Genomic DNA, 20,008 nt, shown 5'->3' with positions numbered 1-20,008 from the left:
AGCTAAATAGGAGCAAGCAGTGTGCAGCCGCCGCCAAAAAGGCTAATGCAATCCTAAGTTGTATTAACAGAGGGATACAGTCAAGATTAAGGGAAGTACTAATACCACTCTATAAAGCCTTAGTAAGACCACGCCTAGAGTACTGCATCCAGTTTCTGTCACCACATTATAAAAAAGATGTTGAGACTCTAGAAATAGTACAGAGAAGAGCAACCAGGATGATTAGGGGACTGGAGGCTAAAACATACAACGAATGGTTGCAGGAACTGGGCTTGGCTAGTCTAGCAAAGAGAAGGACCAGGGGAGACATGATAGCGGTCTTCCAATATTTGAGGGGCTGCCACAGGGAGGAAGGGGTCAAGCTATTTTCTAAAGCTCCTTTAGGCCAGACAAGGAATAATGGATGGAAACTGAACAAGGAGAGATTTAACCTGGAAACAAGGAGAAACTTTCTGGTAGTGAGAACAATCAACCAATGGAACAGCTTGCCCTTGGAATTTGTGGGAGTGCCATCACTTGAGACTTTCAAGAAGAGATTGGACTGCCATTTGTCAGAAATGGTGTAGGGTCTCCCGCTTGGGCGGGGGGTTGGACTAGATGACCTACAAGGTCCCTTCCAACTCTGCTTATCTGTAATCTGTCTCTCCCTCCCTCCCAGAGAAGACCCAAGTGTGTGATAAAACAATAGAAATACAGTGTTTAATTGTACAACAGTTCAAAAGAATATTTATTTAACAAGCAGTCTGTTCCTGGAACATTGGTCATCATGTGACTGTCAATTTCTGGCTGAATAAACACATCTAATGCCGTTTTGGATTAAATAGTGGGAGATCCAGTTATGTTTCTCTGCAAGGAGAATTCCACAATCAGGCATCATATCTGGGAAGATCCTATTTATAGTCACCATATTTTGAATCAAACCCAGTTGCAGGACCAAAAGCAAAGCTGATCTTATCATATGCCACTTATGCTTTGCAAAATGTCTAAATTTAAATGAGACAATCAAAAAGCCAAAAAGGAAACATCTCTTCAGCAATAATCAACACCCAGATGAATATAGATTTAACACCACTACCAACACAAACAAGATAATAATGAACAATAGCTTAGTCAAGGAACCGCCAAGACCACTCCCACCAACACTGATAGGGCAAGCCACTAGTATATAAAATGAGAAAAACCCCTCTCCCCTCTAGCATTGATGATGTTACCTAGTTGGGTAATGAAATGCTTTCAAGAAAAGCAAGCTCAGAGAACACCAAGGACCCCACAAAGCATCAAAATTAATAGACTTCAAGCATGGAATCCCCAATTACCGCTACTTAAAGTTGATTGAAATTGAGAGGGAAAGAGAAGAGAATATGGTTCTTCTTTGGGAGACATCTAGGAAAAAATATTTATTTGTACCTCATATTTTTCTGCTGCCAAAATCCAAAATCATAAAAGAATTTCAGCCCGAATATTGTTACAGTCTTCCTTATTAGGATTTGTATAATGTCAGAGACTCACCTGTGTGACAGCTAGCGTGTTTTCTATTTTTCTGGCGACAGTTGGACCGAGGAGAGAATTCTTTCTAGGGAAAAGAGTGGGAAAGAGAAAAGGCCATGAATTCAAGTTATCATCATTTTAATTCCTAATGTTTTTCTAAAGGTTAGAGGTTATTTTACCAACTTGAATACCATTTTTTCTCTTTGTTTGGTATGAGCTTCAGCCTTGCATTGTGTAACCAATGCAACAGCCAAGAGAAAGGTATTATTTGGATAAAGCATCTCTCACTCACCCCACAGTTGCATTTTTTTGCGCCGCTTTTGGATTTTAGGTAGTCTTCAAAGATGAGTGCAAGTGTGTTGCAGTAGTCCAGGGGTGTCAAACTCAAGGCTTAAATCTGGCCCAGGGGGCCGGCACTGAAATATCAAACCACTGGCCTGTGGTGCCTCTGCCAGCCAAAAAGGGCCATGGGGGAGCCGCATGCGGTCCCTGTGTGGCCCATTTTTGGCCTCTCCACTCGAGGCCTCCACATGGTCCATTTTTTGCCTCCCGGCTTCCAGCAGCACCCTGTCAGCCAAAAAATGGGCCACACGGAGGCTTCCTGGGGCCTCTGTGCGGCCTGTTTTTGTCTGACAGAGTGCTGCTGGAGGCCAGGGAGGCAAAAATGGACCATATGGGGGCCTTGTGTGGCCTCTGAGTGGCCCATGGTTGGCTTGAGTCTCTGTCAAATGCCCACCATGGCCACGCCCAAGCCAGCCACCCTCCCACCCCAAGCCCTCCGAGGTCAAACAAGTTTGAAATTGAATTTGACATCCTGCAGTAGTCTTTCTTTGAGGTGACAAGGATATGAGTTACAATTGTTTTATTTTATTTATTTTTATTTTATTTGGTTTGTCAATTGCTTACAAGATAATAGTTATAAGTAAAAACATATGAATACATGGATACATACAAGAAAAATAAAAGAAACAATAGGACAGGGACAGTAGGCACGTTGGTGTGCTTATCCACGCCCCCTGCAGACCTCTTAGGAAAGGGGTGAGGTCAATAGTAGACAGTTTAAGGTTAAAGTTTTTGGGGTTTGGGGAAGAAACCACAGAGTCAGGTAGAGTGTTCCAGACGTTGACCACTCTGTTGCTGAAGTCATATTTCCTGCAATCAAGTTTGGTGCGGTTAACCTTGAGTTTGTATCTATTGTGTGCTCTTGTATTGTTGTGGTTGAAGCTGAAGTATACATTGACAGGTAGGACATTGCAATGTATGATTTTATATCCTATACTTAGATCGGAACGAAGGCGGCATAGTTCTAGGTTTTCTAGGTCTAGAATTTCAAATCTGGTGGCATAAGGTATTCGGCAATGAGTAGAGGAGTGGATTGTTAGGTCTTTCTGTTCCAGCAAGGGCTACGACCAGCATACCAGTCTGCCTGTTGCTTTCACCCCTTGAGGAATTATGGCCATAAATCTGAGAGGGCCCCCCCAATTTACAGTCCTCCTTCTGGGTTAGTATGATCCCATCCAGAATCAGCCAAGGACCCAGGATCAAGCCAAAACGGTTATGTAAAAACTGTACCCAATCTTAGTTTCATAGCCTCCAGATCCCAGTAAAGACCTCCATTGCATCTCTGGTTGAGCTCACAGTTACAATGTATACTTGGGTATCATCAGCATATTGATAATACCTCCCCCCAATCCATGCATAACATCACATAGCAATTTCTTGTACTGTAGATGCTAAACTGCACGAAAGTGGGAGTAAATTCTTAGACCAACAACGAGAGCAACAGTTTTTAAAGCAATGAGCATTCAGAGGTCTGAGCATTAAGTCACACAATGGGGGAAAAATCTGAGATTCTGAGTCCTATTGTCAGCCCTGAAGATGGCTGAACTGTGGCCATTTTCTTTTTGTAGCTTTTCTCTAGGGAGTTTTCACTGCTTCAGGGTTGACACAGCTTGGAGCAAAGGGGCCAGGGAGGAAGGTATAGAGATAGCTGGGGTGTTGTAGTCAAAATAATGTCCTGGGAATCAGGGGTGTTGGTGCAGGTGTCCGAAAGGTGGAGACTGAAGTCACCTAGCAGCTGGATTACATGCTGATTGGTGACTCTAGAGGGAGGTGACAAAGTTTTACTTTTAATTGGGTGTAAAACCATCGGGAACTTAGAGCTGGTTCTCCACCAAGAATATGCCAATTCGATATGTCCCAATAAAAATGTTCTTTGAGAAATATGGCTGGCTTGGAGTTCTTATTGAATGGGATGTATTACCTGGAACCTTGACACCTATAGAATTCACAATAAAGAAGCTAGAGGTTTACTGTTTTTCTTCATTAACTATTGATTGGAAATGCCCAATCAAGAAAGAGTGGAACTATCATAAAATAGTCTCTCCCAATCTCAACCTTTGCAAGAGGTCCAAAACATACATTTACTCACTCAATTTTAGAGATCTTACAGTCAATTTCAATTATGTATATAATTCCCACTCTATAACCTGGATTAATACAGCAGAAAATATAATAGCAACAATTAGAGAATATGTGGCACGCACTGTGTAGCAAAAATCTAGCCAAATTCAAAATGGAAGGATGGAGGCACATTTGGGTCAAGTGATGAAGTAGTTATACCATTGCCACTTTTAAGGAGGATGGCAGCACAATTTCACTCAGTGATGATTTTACCATTGCCTTAATTGTTGGTGGTATCAAATAGGGCTGAGAGGTTTAATAGGACTAGAACATAATAGGACTTGTTCCATCTAGGGGCCATGAATGTCATCCACTAGTGCTGTTTCAGTCTGTTTTCCAGATCTGAAACAAATCCAGATAATCTACTTTTAGGTAGGAAGCTGTGCTTCATGATCATCTTCTGAATTTTGCCCCTACAACCTGCTCAGAGAAGAGATGGTAGGTTAGCAGAAAACTGTCTAATGCAGTTGGACCAAGAGAAGTCCTCTTCAGCAGAAGGTGCATCAAGCAAATGGTTGGTACATCTTCTCCAATTACACAGTCACAAAATGGCTGTCTGAAGAAGCTGTGCAGAGTGTGGATTCATTTCAAAGGTTTGGCTATTGCTATTGAGAGTCATTCTGGAGACTCCACAGACGACTTTTTATGTTGTTGTCCTAGTCATCTTATTTAACCCTGTGCAAATAATGGCTAAATGCAAATGTGACTTGATCTTCCAAGTATCTGGAAAACATGCCAGCAGTCTAAAAGAGTCTTGTTGAATAGGCTTAATGTGGCCTTGAAAAAGATGGCAGCAAACGGTATCTCCCTGTATAACTGAAGTCTTTTCTACGTCTAATTCAGTCAAGTATCTGGGGCTATTCTTGTCAAACCAGGTATCATGAGAAGTGGACAAATTGGCATGTATATATCAGATATATCAGATTCCACTAGTTTGCACAAAATAACCATGTTAGAAGAAATGAGATACTCCTGGCCACTTCAGTCTTGGGCACCAAATAATGGGATGATTTTCACATCAAGATCCAGTTTTTCAAAAGTTATTTGGTTTAGGCTTTAACTTGGCATCTGAATTAAGAAACAGTCCCAACCTCTTACAGATTTCTGAACAAAAAGTCTTTGTCTTTCTCCATGGTTCCCTGAAGGTTACCGCATGTCAGTACAGCTGGTTGCTAGGTGATGGTTATCTGGAGCTGTTCCTTTGGACATTGTGTCTCATGGTTAAAAAGAAGACTTTCCTCCCACAACTGTACTTACAAAAGTGAAATTCCTGCACTTGACACCCTTGAGATGATGACATTTGCACACATCTCATCTCCAAAATCATTTTTTGCAGCATTTTAACTCCCTTTGGACTTATCAGGCATGGTATGTTCCCCCCAAAAAGTTTCTTTCTAAGTCAGAAGAATCCTGGAAATCAATATTATATGGGATGGGCTTATCATCCTATATGATAATTCAAAACGAATACTAGCTCTAATATCTTGGGAAGTTCTGGATAAGGCCTAGTTCATTTCTCTGAGAAGAGGGATGTTCTTCCCTCCATTTATTTTTCCTCGTCTTTCCCATCTTGGCATTCCCCAGATGAACTGGTACTCATAATTCTTGAATTCTCAGCCAACATCCATGGAGAGGCTCAGCATATGTATGGTGGGGAGATGAAGATGGGAGGGCATATGGTTGGTGGGTGAGTATCAGAGGAAGCTTTTTTTTCCAATTATTAACCTATTTGATGCAATTTTATTCTAGTCAAGTACCAAGTGAATCCTACAATTAAGGCTATAAAAGGGTTGAACTTTAAGCAACAGGTGGATATTGATCTATCCAGATGTCCAAATCTCATCTTTATAACATGTAATAGCTTGTTATTTGATGAAGTTTGATAAAGGTTACAGCCGCTAATGGTCGGCAGTAAAATCCTCTTGTTTCTTTGTTTCCCTATCTGCTGTAATTCAGTTTGATGAAAGAGAATTTGATTAAGAAAATTTTCACAGGAGAACTTTAGAGAAATTCTCCTAGGGAGGAATCGATCAATCAATCATTCAGTCAATCAGAATAGAGCTGGAAAGGACCTTGGGGCAGTGGTGGTATTCAAATTTTTTTTACTACCGTTTCTGTGAGCGTGGCTTGGTGGGCCTGGTGTGGCTTGGTGTGGCTTGGTGGGCATGGCTTGGTGGGCATGGCAGGGGAAGGATACTGTAAAATCCCCATTCCTTCCCCACCCCACTAACCTGCTTTCCAGCTCCTTTCTCTGTGCAGGGCAACAAAAGAAGACACAGCCGATCAGCTGGGACTCAGGAGGCAGAGAATAGATGGGGGTGGGGCTAACCAGAGGTGGTATTTGCTGGTTCTCCAAACTACTCAAAATTTCCCTTACCAGAACCTGTCAGAACTGGCTGAATACCACCTCTGCCTTGGTGACCTTCTAGTTCAATCCCCTCCTCAGTCAGGAGATCCTATACCATTTCAAACAAATGGCTGTTCGGTATTTCTTAAAAATCTATTACAACTTCTGGCCAATTCCACTGGCCAATTGTCCTCACTGTTAGTATGAAATTTCTTCTTAATTCCAGGTTGCTTCTCTCCTTGGTGAGTTTCCATCCATTCTTTCTTGTCTTGCCTTCTGGTGCTTTGGAAAATAAATGGACCCCCTCTTCTTTGTGGCAGCCCCTCAGATACTGGAATGATGCTGTCATGTCACCCCTAGTCCTTCTTTTCTCCAGATCAGCCATACCCAATTCCTGCAACCATTCTTCATATGTTTTCATATATCATTGTACTGTTATACTTATTTAGTTATGAGACTGCCAAGAGATATGGGTGAGAATGCTCGGTTCTTGATAGCCATTTCTTCAACGACTCAATGATTCTTGCATGAGTCAAAAAGAGGGCTGTGAAAATATTTACAGACCCCTCACATCCTGGACATAAACTGTTTCAACTCCTTCCCTGAAAACGACGCTATAGAGCATTGCACACCAGAACAATGAGACACAACACCAGTTTTTCCCCCGAAAGCCATCACTCTGCTAAACAAATACTTCCCTCAACACTGTCCAACTATTTACAAAGTCTGCACTACTATTACTGTTAATCTTCTCATCACTCCTTATCACCCATCCCCTCCCACTTGTGACTGTATGACTGTAACTTTGTTGCTTGTATCCTTATGATTTATATTGACTGTTTCCTAGTATGATTTGATTGCTTATTTGTATCCTATGGCTATTATTAAGTGTTGTTCCTTATGATTCTTGACGAAGGTACCTTTTCTTTTTATGTACAATGAGAGTATATGCACCAAGATAAATTCCTTGTGTGTCTAATCACACATGGCCATTAAAGAATTCATTCATTCATTCAACAATCTACATTTTCCTTGGCTTCTGAGTCTTCTGTTGAATTTCATGGATAAATACTATGGTGCAACACAGTCGATGGATTTTATCCTATTGGTAATGGTACTTCTATAACCGTTAAGAGGAAATGTGTCAACTCTGAAGCTGGCCTGACCGAGGCCATCTTGGAGGCTTCAGTATTGCCACAATGGTGCTGAGGGATAGGGAGGAGGCAATAGAGATAGCTGGGGTTTTGTAGCCAAAACAAAATAGTTTCCCCTGAGAACCAAGGTCATTCCCACAGGTGACGGAAAAAGGAGGAGTGAAGTTTCCAAGCAGCTGGACAGCACCTTGATTGGACCATGTGAGTTATTATTTGAGAAAGGGGGAATAAGTTTTACTTTTAATTAGGTGAAAACTGTAGGGACCATTAGAGTTGGTTTTCACCAATCTGTGCCAATATGATATGTCCAATAAACCTGTTCTTTGAGGAACCTACTAGTTCTGCTTGCTACAGGCATATTACTTGGAACCTTGACAAAATGCTGCTCTTAAAAAACTTGCAGAAAATCTCCATCCATCAAGAAAAATTTGTAGACATTATTATATATTTGGGCTTAAAATCTCAGCCATTTTGACCCTGTTTTAACTTATAAGTGGACAGTTGCCGAACATGTTTTTTGGGATTTTTAAAAACACATCAAGTGATATGACAAAGCCCAAGGGCCTCGTCTAGCCTTAGAATATAATAACTCAGACTTTATGTAATGCTTTTAGCAATGTTGTATGTTTACTAAACACCTAAGCAAAAGGATACTGAACAAAAGGATAATGAAGATGACACATAAAGCACATTTATCATTTCAGGTCACATATGGGATGAAATTAAACTAATCCTTGTTTAGCCAAGAAGCTAGTTTTTAAAACATAGAAACATTGTTCTTGATCTCAAAAAGTTTAATTGTGGCTTCTTTTTGTGCCTTAAATGTTTGAGGCTCCTGTGTTAAAGACCTGAAAATCTAAATTTCTTATGCACAGAGGAGTACAGAAAGAGAAAAGCAAAATACTCTTGAACAGAGACAGCTTTATTGTTCTAAACCTTTTATTATTATTTTTTTAAAAAAAGATCTGACCACCCTTTTGTTAAGAAACATTTTCTGTTTTGTTTTTTTTAATTCCATAGACTACTTTGGGGCTGGTTCTTTCTTTCAAAAGTCAAAAGGTAGCTTTTAAAAAACCACTCAGATCTAAATTGCAAGGGCTAAAATATGATGAAATTAATAAAATATAAAGCCGGAAGAAATACAAGCTGTGTGGGAGGCCATCCAACCATTTTATTATTCCCTTCTATCATCACTACCTTGTAACCTTGTTTTTCTCAGAAAATTGACATTTCAAATTTCCTTTGCAGAGTGGTACAGCGTGACATAAGGTGGCATGACACCACTGAGCCATTTTGCTGAAAATAACGCTCCAAATGACATTCGGTTGGGAACACTCTTGGGAGCAAGTTAATTCACATAGAATGTAACACAATAAACTCCCAGGATCAGTTCTATATGTGGTCATCATGTATATTTCCTGTTAAAAGCAGAAAAAGGAAATGAAAAGCATATTATTATTTGGAGCAGGTATTAGACATCCCTGCTCTTGCCCTGAACGATGGACTCATTTAATCAATACCAAATAACACAGATCAAGCAGACATTTTTTTTATTGGGCACTTGTTCAACATCAGAGTTTCCAGTTTCTTTCCAGCCTCAGTTCAAGATGCTGGTCACTTTTTTTAAAAAAAAAAAAAAGATGAAATGCTAGTTATGTCCTTAGAATAAAATTGGTGCACCCAAGGCACCTATTGCTAGAGCTGCTATCTTTGCTTTCTTTTTGCCATTGTCCTTCTATTTGCAGGTTTTTGTATTATCTAATTTTCTCCAGTTGTTTCTGATTTGGTCTGCTGACTCCAGATACTACAACATCCAATATCCAGACCCTTTTTGTCTTTCATGTCAACAATGGTTAAGTCTAGGGAGTAACGTGTCGGGTACTTGTTTGTCGGAATTCTAAGGCTCCAGAGCACTGCGCTTCTTCATTTTCTATTATTTTGTCTATTTGGGGTCCCCATCAATTCTTGCTTGTAGGTAAATGGTATTTCTTGCAGATGTTGCACTGCACCATTGTTGCTGCTTTGTTAGGCTGCCCTTTGTGGTCAGTATGTGTGATCTTACAGCATTTTATGTACTTTCTGCAATCAAGCTCCAAACTTGATTGCAGAAAGTACGACTTCAGCAACAGAGTGGTCAATGCCTGAAATGCGCTACCTGATTCTGTTGTTACATCCTCTAACCCCCACTCCTTTAACCTTAAACTATCCACTATTGACCTCACCCCATTCCTAAGAGGCCTGTAAGGGGCATGCATAAGTGCACAATTGTGCCTCCTGTCCCTGTCCTATTGTCCTCATTTATTCGTACCTATTTCCTGTATTTTTACTCATGTTTATACTTATATCTGTTATCTTGTAAGCGACTGACAAATCAAATAAATAAATAAAAATAAATAAAATAAATTAAGTGATCCTCTGTTTCTTCAGCTTCTTTGCAAAGAGAGCATTTACTGACTGAGTATGCATTGCAATTAGCCCCTCTGTCTCTTCAACTTTCCTGCTCTTAGCCATTGCCTGGTTTTGTTCTTATCTAGTTTATTGGTAAATGGGGCATATAATGCTTTGCCTGGCCACATCTCTTTTCTGTTCTTCATTCGGTCTTTCTCATAGGCCGGTTTGGTCTCTCCAGTACCCAATAAGCCTTCATGGTGCACTAGTTTCAATGCCTCTTCTGTTAGATCGGGTACAAAAGAGACGCGAGACCAGTGCACTTCAAGCTCTTTATTTTATGTTAAGATCTTGGAGCCACGGCAGCCCTTCATATAGGGATAGCTCGCGGCTCGCCGGCCAATGACAGCACTTTGAATCTCCCGCGATCGGTTCGGCCAATTGCGGTTGATTCTAAGTGAGCCAATCACAGTTGTTGAGTCAGCCAATCAGAATGTAGTTCATATGGACCAATCAGAATTTACCTTTTGGAGTATGTTAATACAGAACATCTTCTTCACCAACCTTCGGATATTATTCTAATGCCCCTTTCCCCCCCTTCCACTGACTGGTGTTCTTGTGATATTCCACTCACCTTGATCAATCAAACCATTATTATGATTGTAGAGCAGCAGAGGAAGGTCTCCATTATCCTCCCCAAATAATTCTGGTGACTAATTCTGTCAGAAATCTCAACCATACTCAGATTTCCCGAGGGAAGAGAATGCCATTGAAATGGGTGACATTGAGATGCTCTTTGACATTTGATCAAGGCTCCTGCTATTCACGGAACAAGGAAGCTCCATTATTTTGATCCAGCTCACTGATCCATTGAGCTCTTGATGACTGGCAGCAGCTTAGAGGACAGAGAAATCTTTCCAGCTCTGTTTGGAGGTTGGCCTCTTGGCAGCTCTGAGGGCATCCCTTCTTACCCTTTCAGTCCACCCTCAGCTTGCCTCCGCAAGGGTCAGGAAATTTCGTCTCCTAGGGTCCATAAATGAGGTGCATATGTGACCCCCTAGATGGGGTGCATGTGTGAACCACAAATCTGAGCCACAGGTTTACTGGCTTAGCTTAAAGTATAAGTCAAGCCACTTAATGGTTTATGTGATATGTGAATCCAGGACTTAATTCTAGCATCCCAAGTCAATATCAATCAGAGATGCCAATTCATATCATGCTTTGTCTCCTCCCTTCATAATCAAATCTTATAATCCTTGTCTAATGTCTAATGTCCCCATTTCTGTCCCTTTCATCCCCTTCCTTTTCATCCTAAACTCTCTGAATCTTCTCACCCAAGAAGCTAAATAAATCTGAGATAAACCATCCTCTTCTCCATATAATCCAAACCTTAACTCAAGAAATAGAGGAACAGTTTGGCAATTTGTTTACACTAAATAAAGTTTTTTAAAAAAATATTATTTTAGAAGTTTATTCTAACTTATCAGATTGTAACTTAGCTTTATAAAATAGCTTCTCCCTAAAGGCATTGGCTGGGTTTATCCAGATCGTTTAATACAGTTTATTCTAGACAGCATACTAAAAAGCAAAGACATCACCCTGTCAACAAAGGCTAGTCAAGGCTATGGTTTTCCCAGTTGCAATGTATGGCTGTGAAAGTTGGACCATAAGAAAGGCTGAGCACCAAAGAATTGAGGCCTTTGAACTATGGTGCTGGAGAAGATTCCTCCAAGTCCCTTGGATGGCCTTGGATGGCCTTGGACTGCAAGGCCATCCAACCGGTCAGTCCTAGAGGAGATCAACCCTGACTGCTCTTTAGAAGGCCATATCCTGAAGATGAAACTCAAATACTTTGGCCACCTAATGAGAAGGAAGGACTCACTGGAGAAGAGAATTTTGCTGGGAAAAATTGAGGGCAAAAGAAGAACGGGATGACAGAGAATGAGGAGGCTGGATGGAGCCACTGAAGCAGTCGGCGTGAACTTAAATGGACTCCAGAAGATGGTAGAGGACGGGAAGGCCTGGAGGAACTTTGTCCATGGGGTTGCGATGAGTCAGACACAATTTGGCAACTAACAACAACAATTTTTGATTTTGACTTAAGAAAACTGCACTACTCGAAAACCAGATGACTGATTGTGGCATTGTTAATGTTTGGCAGATAAGCCTGTTTATTTTCTGGCTTTGTAAGTATCCAGGATGGCCCTTAAAATGATAGCCCAACTGAAGCTCTGCAAAGATTGAAGGTGGCCTGTTTTTTCTTCGGTGGGAACTTTCTCACCTCCTTATTTCCTGGGCTTGAGACATTTTCCCCCTATTGGAAGATTCACAGGTTCTTAAATATACTTTTTAAATACTGCTGAAGGAGATGGCAGTGATGTTTCTACAGCTTCTCTTGTCATAGCCACTCAGTAGGGCTATAGTGCTTTGATGGGCCTTTGAGGTGACTTACTGCCTTGATAAATGTCTGCAGTTTTCTTGGCAAGATTTTCAGAAACAATTTGCCCCGCCTCCTTCTCAGGATGAAGAGAGAGACACCTGCTCAAGGTCATTCAGTTGGCTTCGTGCCTAAGGCAGGATTAAAATTCATATTACTCTGGTTTCTAGCCTGGTTCTTTTAACCACTACTCCAATTTACTTCTTGGGGCTGAAACGTTGGATGTTTCTGCAGACCCGTTGCAGGTCGTCTGGATTTTTGCAGGAAAGATATGGTACCAAACACCCATCCAGTTGTTGGGAGAAATCACCAAAGGAAGCAAGTTGCTAATTAAATCTCCTACTTTGAGGTCAATTTTAATGAAGATGATTGCTAGTCAGCTTTGAACTACTTTTGGTTTGAGATTGAAAACCATAGTGTTGCAGGAATAATAAACTATCTGATAACAGATAACAGATAATCAGAGTTGGAAGGGACTTGTAGGTCATCTAGTCCAGTGGTCACTAACTGGTGGGATGGGGACCCTGGTGGTCCACGAGAAAATTTTGGTGATCTGCAGAAAAATGTCCCCCCCCCAAAGCAATTAATCCAGGCTGTGCGGGAACAGAAGGCTGCACCACCCACATGGCCCACACATCCACAGGCTCCACCCTTCAACCGAGTGCAAAGCTTGCCTTGAGTAGAGCCATGCGAGCTGGAACTGAAAGGTAAGACCAATGGCAAGGGAAGGAAATCCACCCCAGGGTGGCTTGCTGATGTTGGTGGGAAAGTCGGTCCCATATTCCAGAGCTGCAGTAGTCACAGATCTGGCCCTTTGGTCATCCCAGAGAAGCTGCTCCTCCACCCAGGTGCACCAGCCTGCCATGGATTGTAGCACCGGCCTGCAGCTCTGGACTTTCCCACCAATGTCAGCAAGCCACCGTCAGTCAAAATTCATATTAGTGGTCCATGGGATTTAAAATTATGAGTTTGGTGGTCCCTGAGGTCCAAAAGGTTGGCGACCCCTGATCTAGTGCAACCCCCTGCCCAAGCAGGAGACCCTACACCATTTCTGACAGATGAAAGTCCAATCTCTTCTTGAAAGTCTCAAGTGATGGTGCTTCCACAACTTCCAAGGGCAAGCAGTTCCATTGGTTGATTATTCTCACTGTCAGAAAGTTTCTCCTTATTTCAAGGTTAAATCTCTCCTTGTTCAGTTTCCATCCATTGTTCCTTGTCTGGCCTTTGGGTGCCTTGGAAAATAGCTTGACCCCTTCCTCTCTGTGGCAGCCCCTCAAATATTGGAAGACTGCTATCATGTCTCCCCTGGTCCTTCTCTTCACTAGACTAGACATTGTGTAGACTGAATCTAGATATTGTAAATTCTAAATCCTAGCCAATGTCTCAGCATGTTATGGGGTTCCATCCAATTGTGGTTTAGTTCAATAAGCCATGGTTTGCTTCACTATGGCCTCATCCATGGAGCACACTCAACTCCAATAGTTTGGGCTGCGAATGATGAGTGAATTTGGCCATGGTCTTAGCTTTCCTCACAATGATGCTTTAATATTCAATTCATTCTTTGGCTAATATGCTATGAATTTTTCTACTTGTCCTCCCTGTTCCTTGGACAAATGATAGGTAAGATATTGGCTTATGTTTTAAAACAATACACAACTATTAGATTACCTTTGTTCCTTGCCCTCAGCACAGTTGGTTCCAATAGATATCACATTACATCTTAAGGGGGATGAGTGCTTGTGATTTGCCCCCATTACGGATTTTTTAATTTTTAGAGGAAAAACTTAGTATGATTTCCATGCTGGAAAGAAAGAGTTCCAGGAAGTAGAGTGGGAATATTTATGTAGAATTACATTCTGAGTGACCATAACAATAATGATGAGTTTTTAAATTAAGATTTTGTATCAGCATCAGTCACACTGCTCATTAATATGGATATTATCATAGGCTTCTGTTTCCATGGTGTAAAAAATGAGCAATGAAGAATGCAAACCATACGCATACTGGTTTGGCAAAACTTGAATAAAATTAATTGCATGAAGAATTGGCATTCCTGTGGCGTTCTGACAATTTCTAAAAATGATTGTGTATTATAATAGGGTCTTTGATCTTATTTTAAGGACTCAATGAATGTGTGTGCTTCTGGCTATTTTTATATATGTATGCACACATGAGAATGAGCATCACTCTGGAATAATATATAAACCACTTTCCTGTCCTAAAATTATCATTTCTGGAAAGCTGCCAGATTAACACATTCCATTGGGAAAAAAAGTGGAATATTCTCTTGGTAAGCTGCTGAATTTGGCTCAAGACTACCATAAACATGCCAGTAAGTATCAACTTAGAAAATTGTAGCATGGTAGGAGTAAGATTAACACAGAACATTTCTCCCTTTGAGTTGGCAGTGTGAGTTTTCCCCCATCTTTTTTTATTCACATTTACTCCCCCTATTGAGGTTTGAAATAGAATGATCCAGGGCAAATTTACCTACTCAAGGGTAAGACCCTCTTCTACCACTTGAAAGAATGTAGACCAGTGGTTCACAACAGACCCTCTTTGAATAACTTTTGTGGCCAAGGAGCCCCAAGAATTAACTCAAGATTTAAATCATAACATTCCTTCAAGTCTTCATGGAGCTCCTGTGGCAACATCACGGCCCAGCAGGGATCCACGGACAACAGATTAAGAACCACTGATGTAGAAGATGTGTCTAACATGCACGAGTAGGCAATTTGGTGTCTTTCAGAAGTTTTGAACCACAACTCCCATACGTAGTGGCAATGAGGAGGACCATTGCTATTGTGAGGAGTTAGTGACCGATTTTGATTTTTCCTCCATATTAAGAAAAGTCTAGAAGTTTAGAGGTCATTCTGAGCTACCTTGCTTGTTTTTCACTTTGCTTGCTGAACAAAGGAGAAGGGGAAGGAATCTTAATGTAGTTTCAAAGTTTTTTTCCCCCACTGTGAGGTCTCAGACTTTTAATTCCCAGCCCAGAATCATATGCCAACCTTTCAAGGTCAGATATTGCAATCTCCTGACTGTAACAGGATCATGAAGTTATGGTGCGAGGTTTTGATACAAATTGTGGGATTGTTGTTATTAGTGGGGGAGCTTCTGCACAAAATCTTGCATTAGGTACTGTGGCCAAAATCTAGCATTAGGTACTGGCCACCCATGGGGTATCTCTGTTGTTGTTATTAAGGAATTCCTGGCAGCTTATAAGAGATTTGGGTGACATCTTGCTTGGTATGTATGGTTTTTAATGTTATTCTTTAACCAGTGGTGGTATTCATTTTTTTTTTACTACCGGTTCTGTGGGTGTGGCTTGGTGGGCGTGGTGTGACTTGGTGGGCATGGCTTGGTGGGCGTGGCAGGGGAAGGATACTGTAAAATCCCCATTCCCTCCCCACCCCACTAACCGGCTTTCTAGCTCTGTTCTCCTGTGCAGGGCAACAAAAGAAGACCCAGCCGATCAGCTGGGACTCGGGAGGCAGATAATAGATGGGGATGGGGCCAGTCAGAGATGGTATTTGCCGGTTTTCTGAACTACTCAAAATTTCCACTCCAAAATTTCCACTCCACTCAGAACGGGCTGAATACCACCTCTGGCTTTAACTCCGTTTGCTTGAGCTAACAGTACAGCTTAAAATACCATTTATTTAATGGTATGCTTATTATTGTCTCTGGATCCAAAGGAACCAATTTCCCAAGTACCTGATCACTATACTGACATCTGGCAAAGGACAAACTCTCTTATCTTTGATCACACTGGCCAAGGCTGATAGCAACGAAAGCCTCAACCTTCAGAAGGATGACAAGCTGCCTTACCCTGTTCATAGCTGGACTTTTCTATCTTTCAAACCCAGGAACAGTGGAAGAAATACGGTTAAGGCAAAGCTTGCCCTTGCAACCTCACCATTTCCTTGATGTGTAGAAGGAACGCAGTATTGCAAGCAAATACTGGAGTTAGATCCTGATGGGGCTAAAGGGTGACTCAGCCTCCCATCCTTCCAAGATCAGTAAAATGAGGACCCAGATTGTTGGGGGCAATATGTAAATAATGCTTACATTGTAAACTGCCCAGAGAGTACTGTAAAGCAGGGGTCCCCAACCACCGGGCCCTGGACTGGTACCGGTCCGGGGAACATTTTCTACTGGGCCGCCGGTTTGCTGGGCGCCACCATCTTGTTTTGATGAGAAAGTGCTTCCGGGTGAGCTTTTCCGGTTGGAAAGCGGCGTTTGGGTCCTGAAGGAATCCTCGCGCCTTAGTTTCATCGAAGCGGGGGCGGCTTCGAACGAAACTAAGGAGCGAGGATTCTTTCAGCACCCAAGGTAAGGCGAGCCGAGCGACCGTCCCGAAGCCCATCGACAAAGGTACAAAGGAGGAGTTGAAGGTGGTGGGGAGAAGCGGGGGACGGCTGGCTGGCAGGGTCCCTCGGCTCGCCTTGTCTTGTCATGCGTGCTGATGCCGGTACTGGGCTGCGGATCATTTTGTGATGCCGGTACCGGGCCGTGGCACAAAAAAGGTTGGGGGCCACTGCTGTAAAGCACTATGGGGAAATACATGCTGTAAATCTAATTACTACTGCTAATGCTATTGCTAGCTAGCACACAGGTGTCAAACTGGATTTCTTCAAGGGCCTTCAAGGATCTTCTTCAAAGATCAGCATTGTAGTTCTCCGCAGACCAGCTGGGGGTGGTAGATGGGATGAACGCCTCCTGCAGCACCCTGCCAACCAAAATGGGGCACAGGGGGAGGGCTCACACAGCACCCTGTTTTGGCTGCCAGAGGCACGCACCATGGGTTGATCCTTTGCTATTTCCAGGCTGGACCTGTGGGCCAAATTTAAGCACCCCCATGGGACAAATCCGGCCTGTGGGCCTTGAATTTGACATCCCCGAGCTAGCACAAGAAGTGGGATGGGTTGGGATCATATAATGGAACAAGGGAGTGTTGCTGTTTTGTCTGTACCATTCTCCTGATTTAAGACAGTGCTGTCTTATCTCTGATGATATTTATCCATGTAGTATGGCTGTGTTACTATCCTTCTCATCTTTTGTACCACCTTCTCCTATTGGTATCTTATGATTATGTTACTTTGCTGCTTGTCTGTACACTGAGAGCTTATGTACTGGAGACAAATTCCTTGTGTGACCAATCACATTTGTTCAATAAAGAACTATTCTGTTCTATTCTATTCTACTCTACTCTACTCTACTCTACTCTACTCTACTCTACATTCTACTCTACTCTTCTGATTTCCTATACCTGCTACTCAAAAATGAAAGAAAGTCTGAAACTTTTGCTCCCACCCTTGTTGCCACTGGAATTGCCAAATGCCTACTAAAATTGCTAGTTCCAGTGCACATTCCCCATTGGAAATAGTAAATGTGAATGAATTCACAGGACTTGAGTTAGGAAGACTACCATTTTGTTTTCGTGTTATATTTTAGCAAACAGGGAAGTCGTTTAAGCACTTTAAGCACTTAGCAAACAAGGGAGTCGTTTAAGCTAAAGTGCCTTTTTTTCTGTAGCCGTCAATGTCAAGGTGACATTGAAAACATAGCAGTGAGGTTTTATGCATTTATTTCTTACTTGTCAATCATTCATTAGCCGTCCAAGAGATGCCACCAGTGTTACAGTAACATCATATAATTCTGAGTAAATTGTTAAACATAACTGATGCTCTCTGGGTTGGATAACAGGTTGAATGTGGATAAACCAACTTTTTTTTTGGCTTTTTTTCTCCTCCCCCCTCCTCACTAATCCTCCTGACCACTGAAAAGCTGTTCCACAGAAATGGGGAACTGCTGGAAGAATGGAGAGAGGGTGGTCTGATGGAAGTTTAAGAAACCAAATCTGAGATGTGTTCTTCAGAATGGAAGGACTTCTTTGCATATGAAAGGTACAATTTCAGAATGTACAAGAGCTCCCTCCTAATAGGAACAATGAGGAGAAGTACTTGAGGAAAAGCCTGTTGCTTAGTAGTAAAACATGTCTGGCATGCTAAAGATCTCAAATTCAAGCTCATTCTGTGCTCGGGATTTTTTTATTTTTTTTGGTCAAGTCTATAAGAACTGCCAGAAAGGCTTCCTTCTGAGTCTTCCCCTTCTCTAAGAATCAACTTGTATTTACAAGGAACCAGGCCTTTCTTATGGTTACTCCGATTCTGTGGAATCCATAGCTACCAACATTTCCAGTTGTCAGGTGTAAGGTGAAGACTTGGCTCTTTTTAGCTTTTCCTGCTTGGAATTTCACTGACCTTCTAGCAAGGTTTTGTACTTCTGACTGATGTATCGAATCAATGCATTGTGTGTTGGTGTGCACATTTCAATCTAGCCTTGAGTGTATTTCAAGGTGAAAGGCAAGATAAAATAGAATTAAATTTACAGTTACATATTGTGACTGCTCCAAGACTTCTTCCCCATTTAATTAATGCAAAAGTTTAGCAAAATTTCTGTGGGAAAACATTTTTTTTTAATTTATTTTTTTACTGAATTGTAAGCAGCCACATAAACCTATTGTAGGAAGGGAGGAACTTCTTTCTGAGAAATCCTAAGAATTTTATTCTTATCCTTTCTGCTGCTTGTCCTAGAAACTAGGGGGTCAAGTATTTGAGTGGGGTTCTTTTTCAAGAAGCAACTGGACCTCCTGTTTTTTCTTTGAAGACATTTCACTTCTCCTTTAAGAAGCTTCTTCAGTTCTGACTGGATGGTCGATATCCTTCCTTCCATTCCTCACCACCCAGTCAGAGCTGAAGAAGCTTCTTGGATGAGAAGCGAAACATCTTCAAAGAAAAAACAGGAAATCCAGTTGCCTTTTATAAAAGCACCTTTGGGACAACTGTGACCTGGATGAGAATCTCCATAGATATTTGAGTGGGGAACTTATTATCCTCTCTTTGAAGCTTATACACCCCAAATCTAAAATTACAAGAGAATAGAGAAAAATAATTTCCTCAATAGCAAAGTATAGTATCTTTTAACTTCCATCTAACTTTCGTTGTGATATGGTAACAGAGATGCAAACAGAGTTGCTGTCATTTTGAGGGGAGACAATGCCTCTGGGCTCTACAAATACAGAGAGTGATCCCATTCAAAATGTAGTTTGATATTTTAAGATGTCCGATGAGTTGATACTTTTTATCTGATCAATTAACATGTAATTTTAAGTGTAAAATTATAGTTAATTATAGTTCTAAATATAAAAACAATGAGTTAAAGTATAATTCTGAATTTCTAACTTACTAGATCATTGACTTCAAAATCAAAGGATTAAAAATATAGACTAGAGCTACCATATTTGGACTTTCAGTAAATGACAGGAAAGAAAAACAACCTAGATCCACTATTTCATTACGAAGCAATGTTTATCCAGTGAAATATCTAGTAATGTCTCCTTGCAAAGAAAGTAGAGAAAGAGTATAAGGGTTCGTATAATAGCATATTATATTCCCCGCCAATCAAGATTTTGGAAAAAAACCTAGCAAGCAAACTAGTTGCCCAGATACCAAATGGAGAAATAAAACCCATCACCTGTTTCAAATTTCCACATGACATTCATATATGTCATATAATTCTGTTTCATTCATTTTAAAGCTTATATTCCTGTATGTAATAAATGTAATGTGCAACCTTAAGGCAATTGTAGGGAGCCATGTAGATGACCTTGTAGAACGCAATCTAAACGCCGTGAGGACAATCAGGTCAGAAGAACTATTCAGTAAG

At 41.3% G+C, this 20,008-nt stretch overlaps 1 protein-coding gene across 1 annotated transcript in view; it reads right to left on the bottom strand.

Annotated features, from left to right (window-relative positions):
• The window catches only part of FAM107A (family with sequence similarity 107 member A), an 86,116-nt gene that overhangs the window by 59,291 nt on the left and 6,817 nt on the right, over positions 1-20,008 (bottom strand). The window contains exon 2 of the mRNA XM_087953723.1: positions 1,510-1,573. Within this exon, the coding sequence (XP_087809849.1) occupies positions 1,510-1,573 (64 nt within the window). The remainder of the gene's footprint in view (positions 1-1,509; positions 1,574-20,008) is intronic.

The sequence above is a fragment of the Notechis scutatus genome, chromosome 2 (genome assembly GCF_049901735.1).
Source record: "Notechis scutatus isolate UNSWTSFEM ecotype Mainland chromosome 2, rNotScu1.2, whole genome shotgun sequence".
Classification (NCBI taxonomy): Eukaryota; Metazoa; Chordata; class Lepidosauria; order Squamata; family Elapidae; genus Notechis; species Notechis scutatus.
Note: the sequence above shows the minus strand (reverse complement) of the source record. Positions and strands in the feature narration are given on the sequence as shown.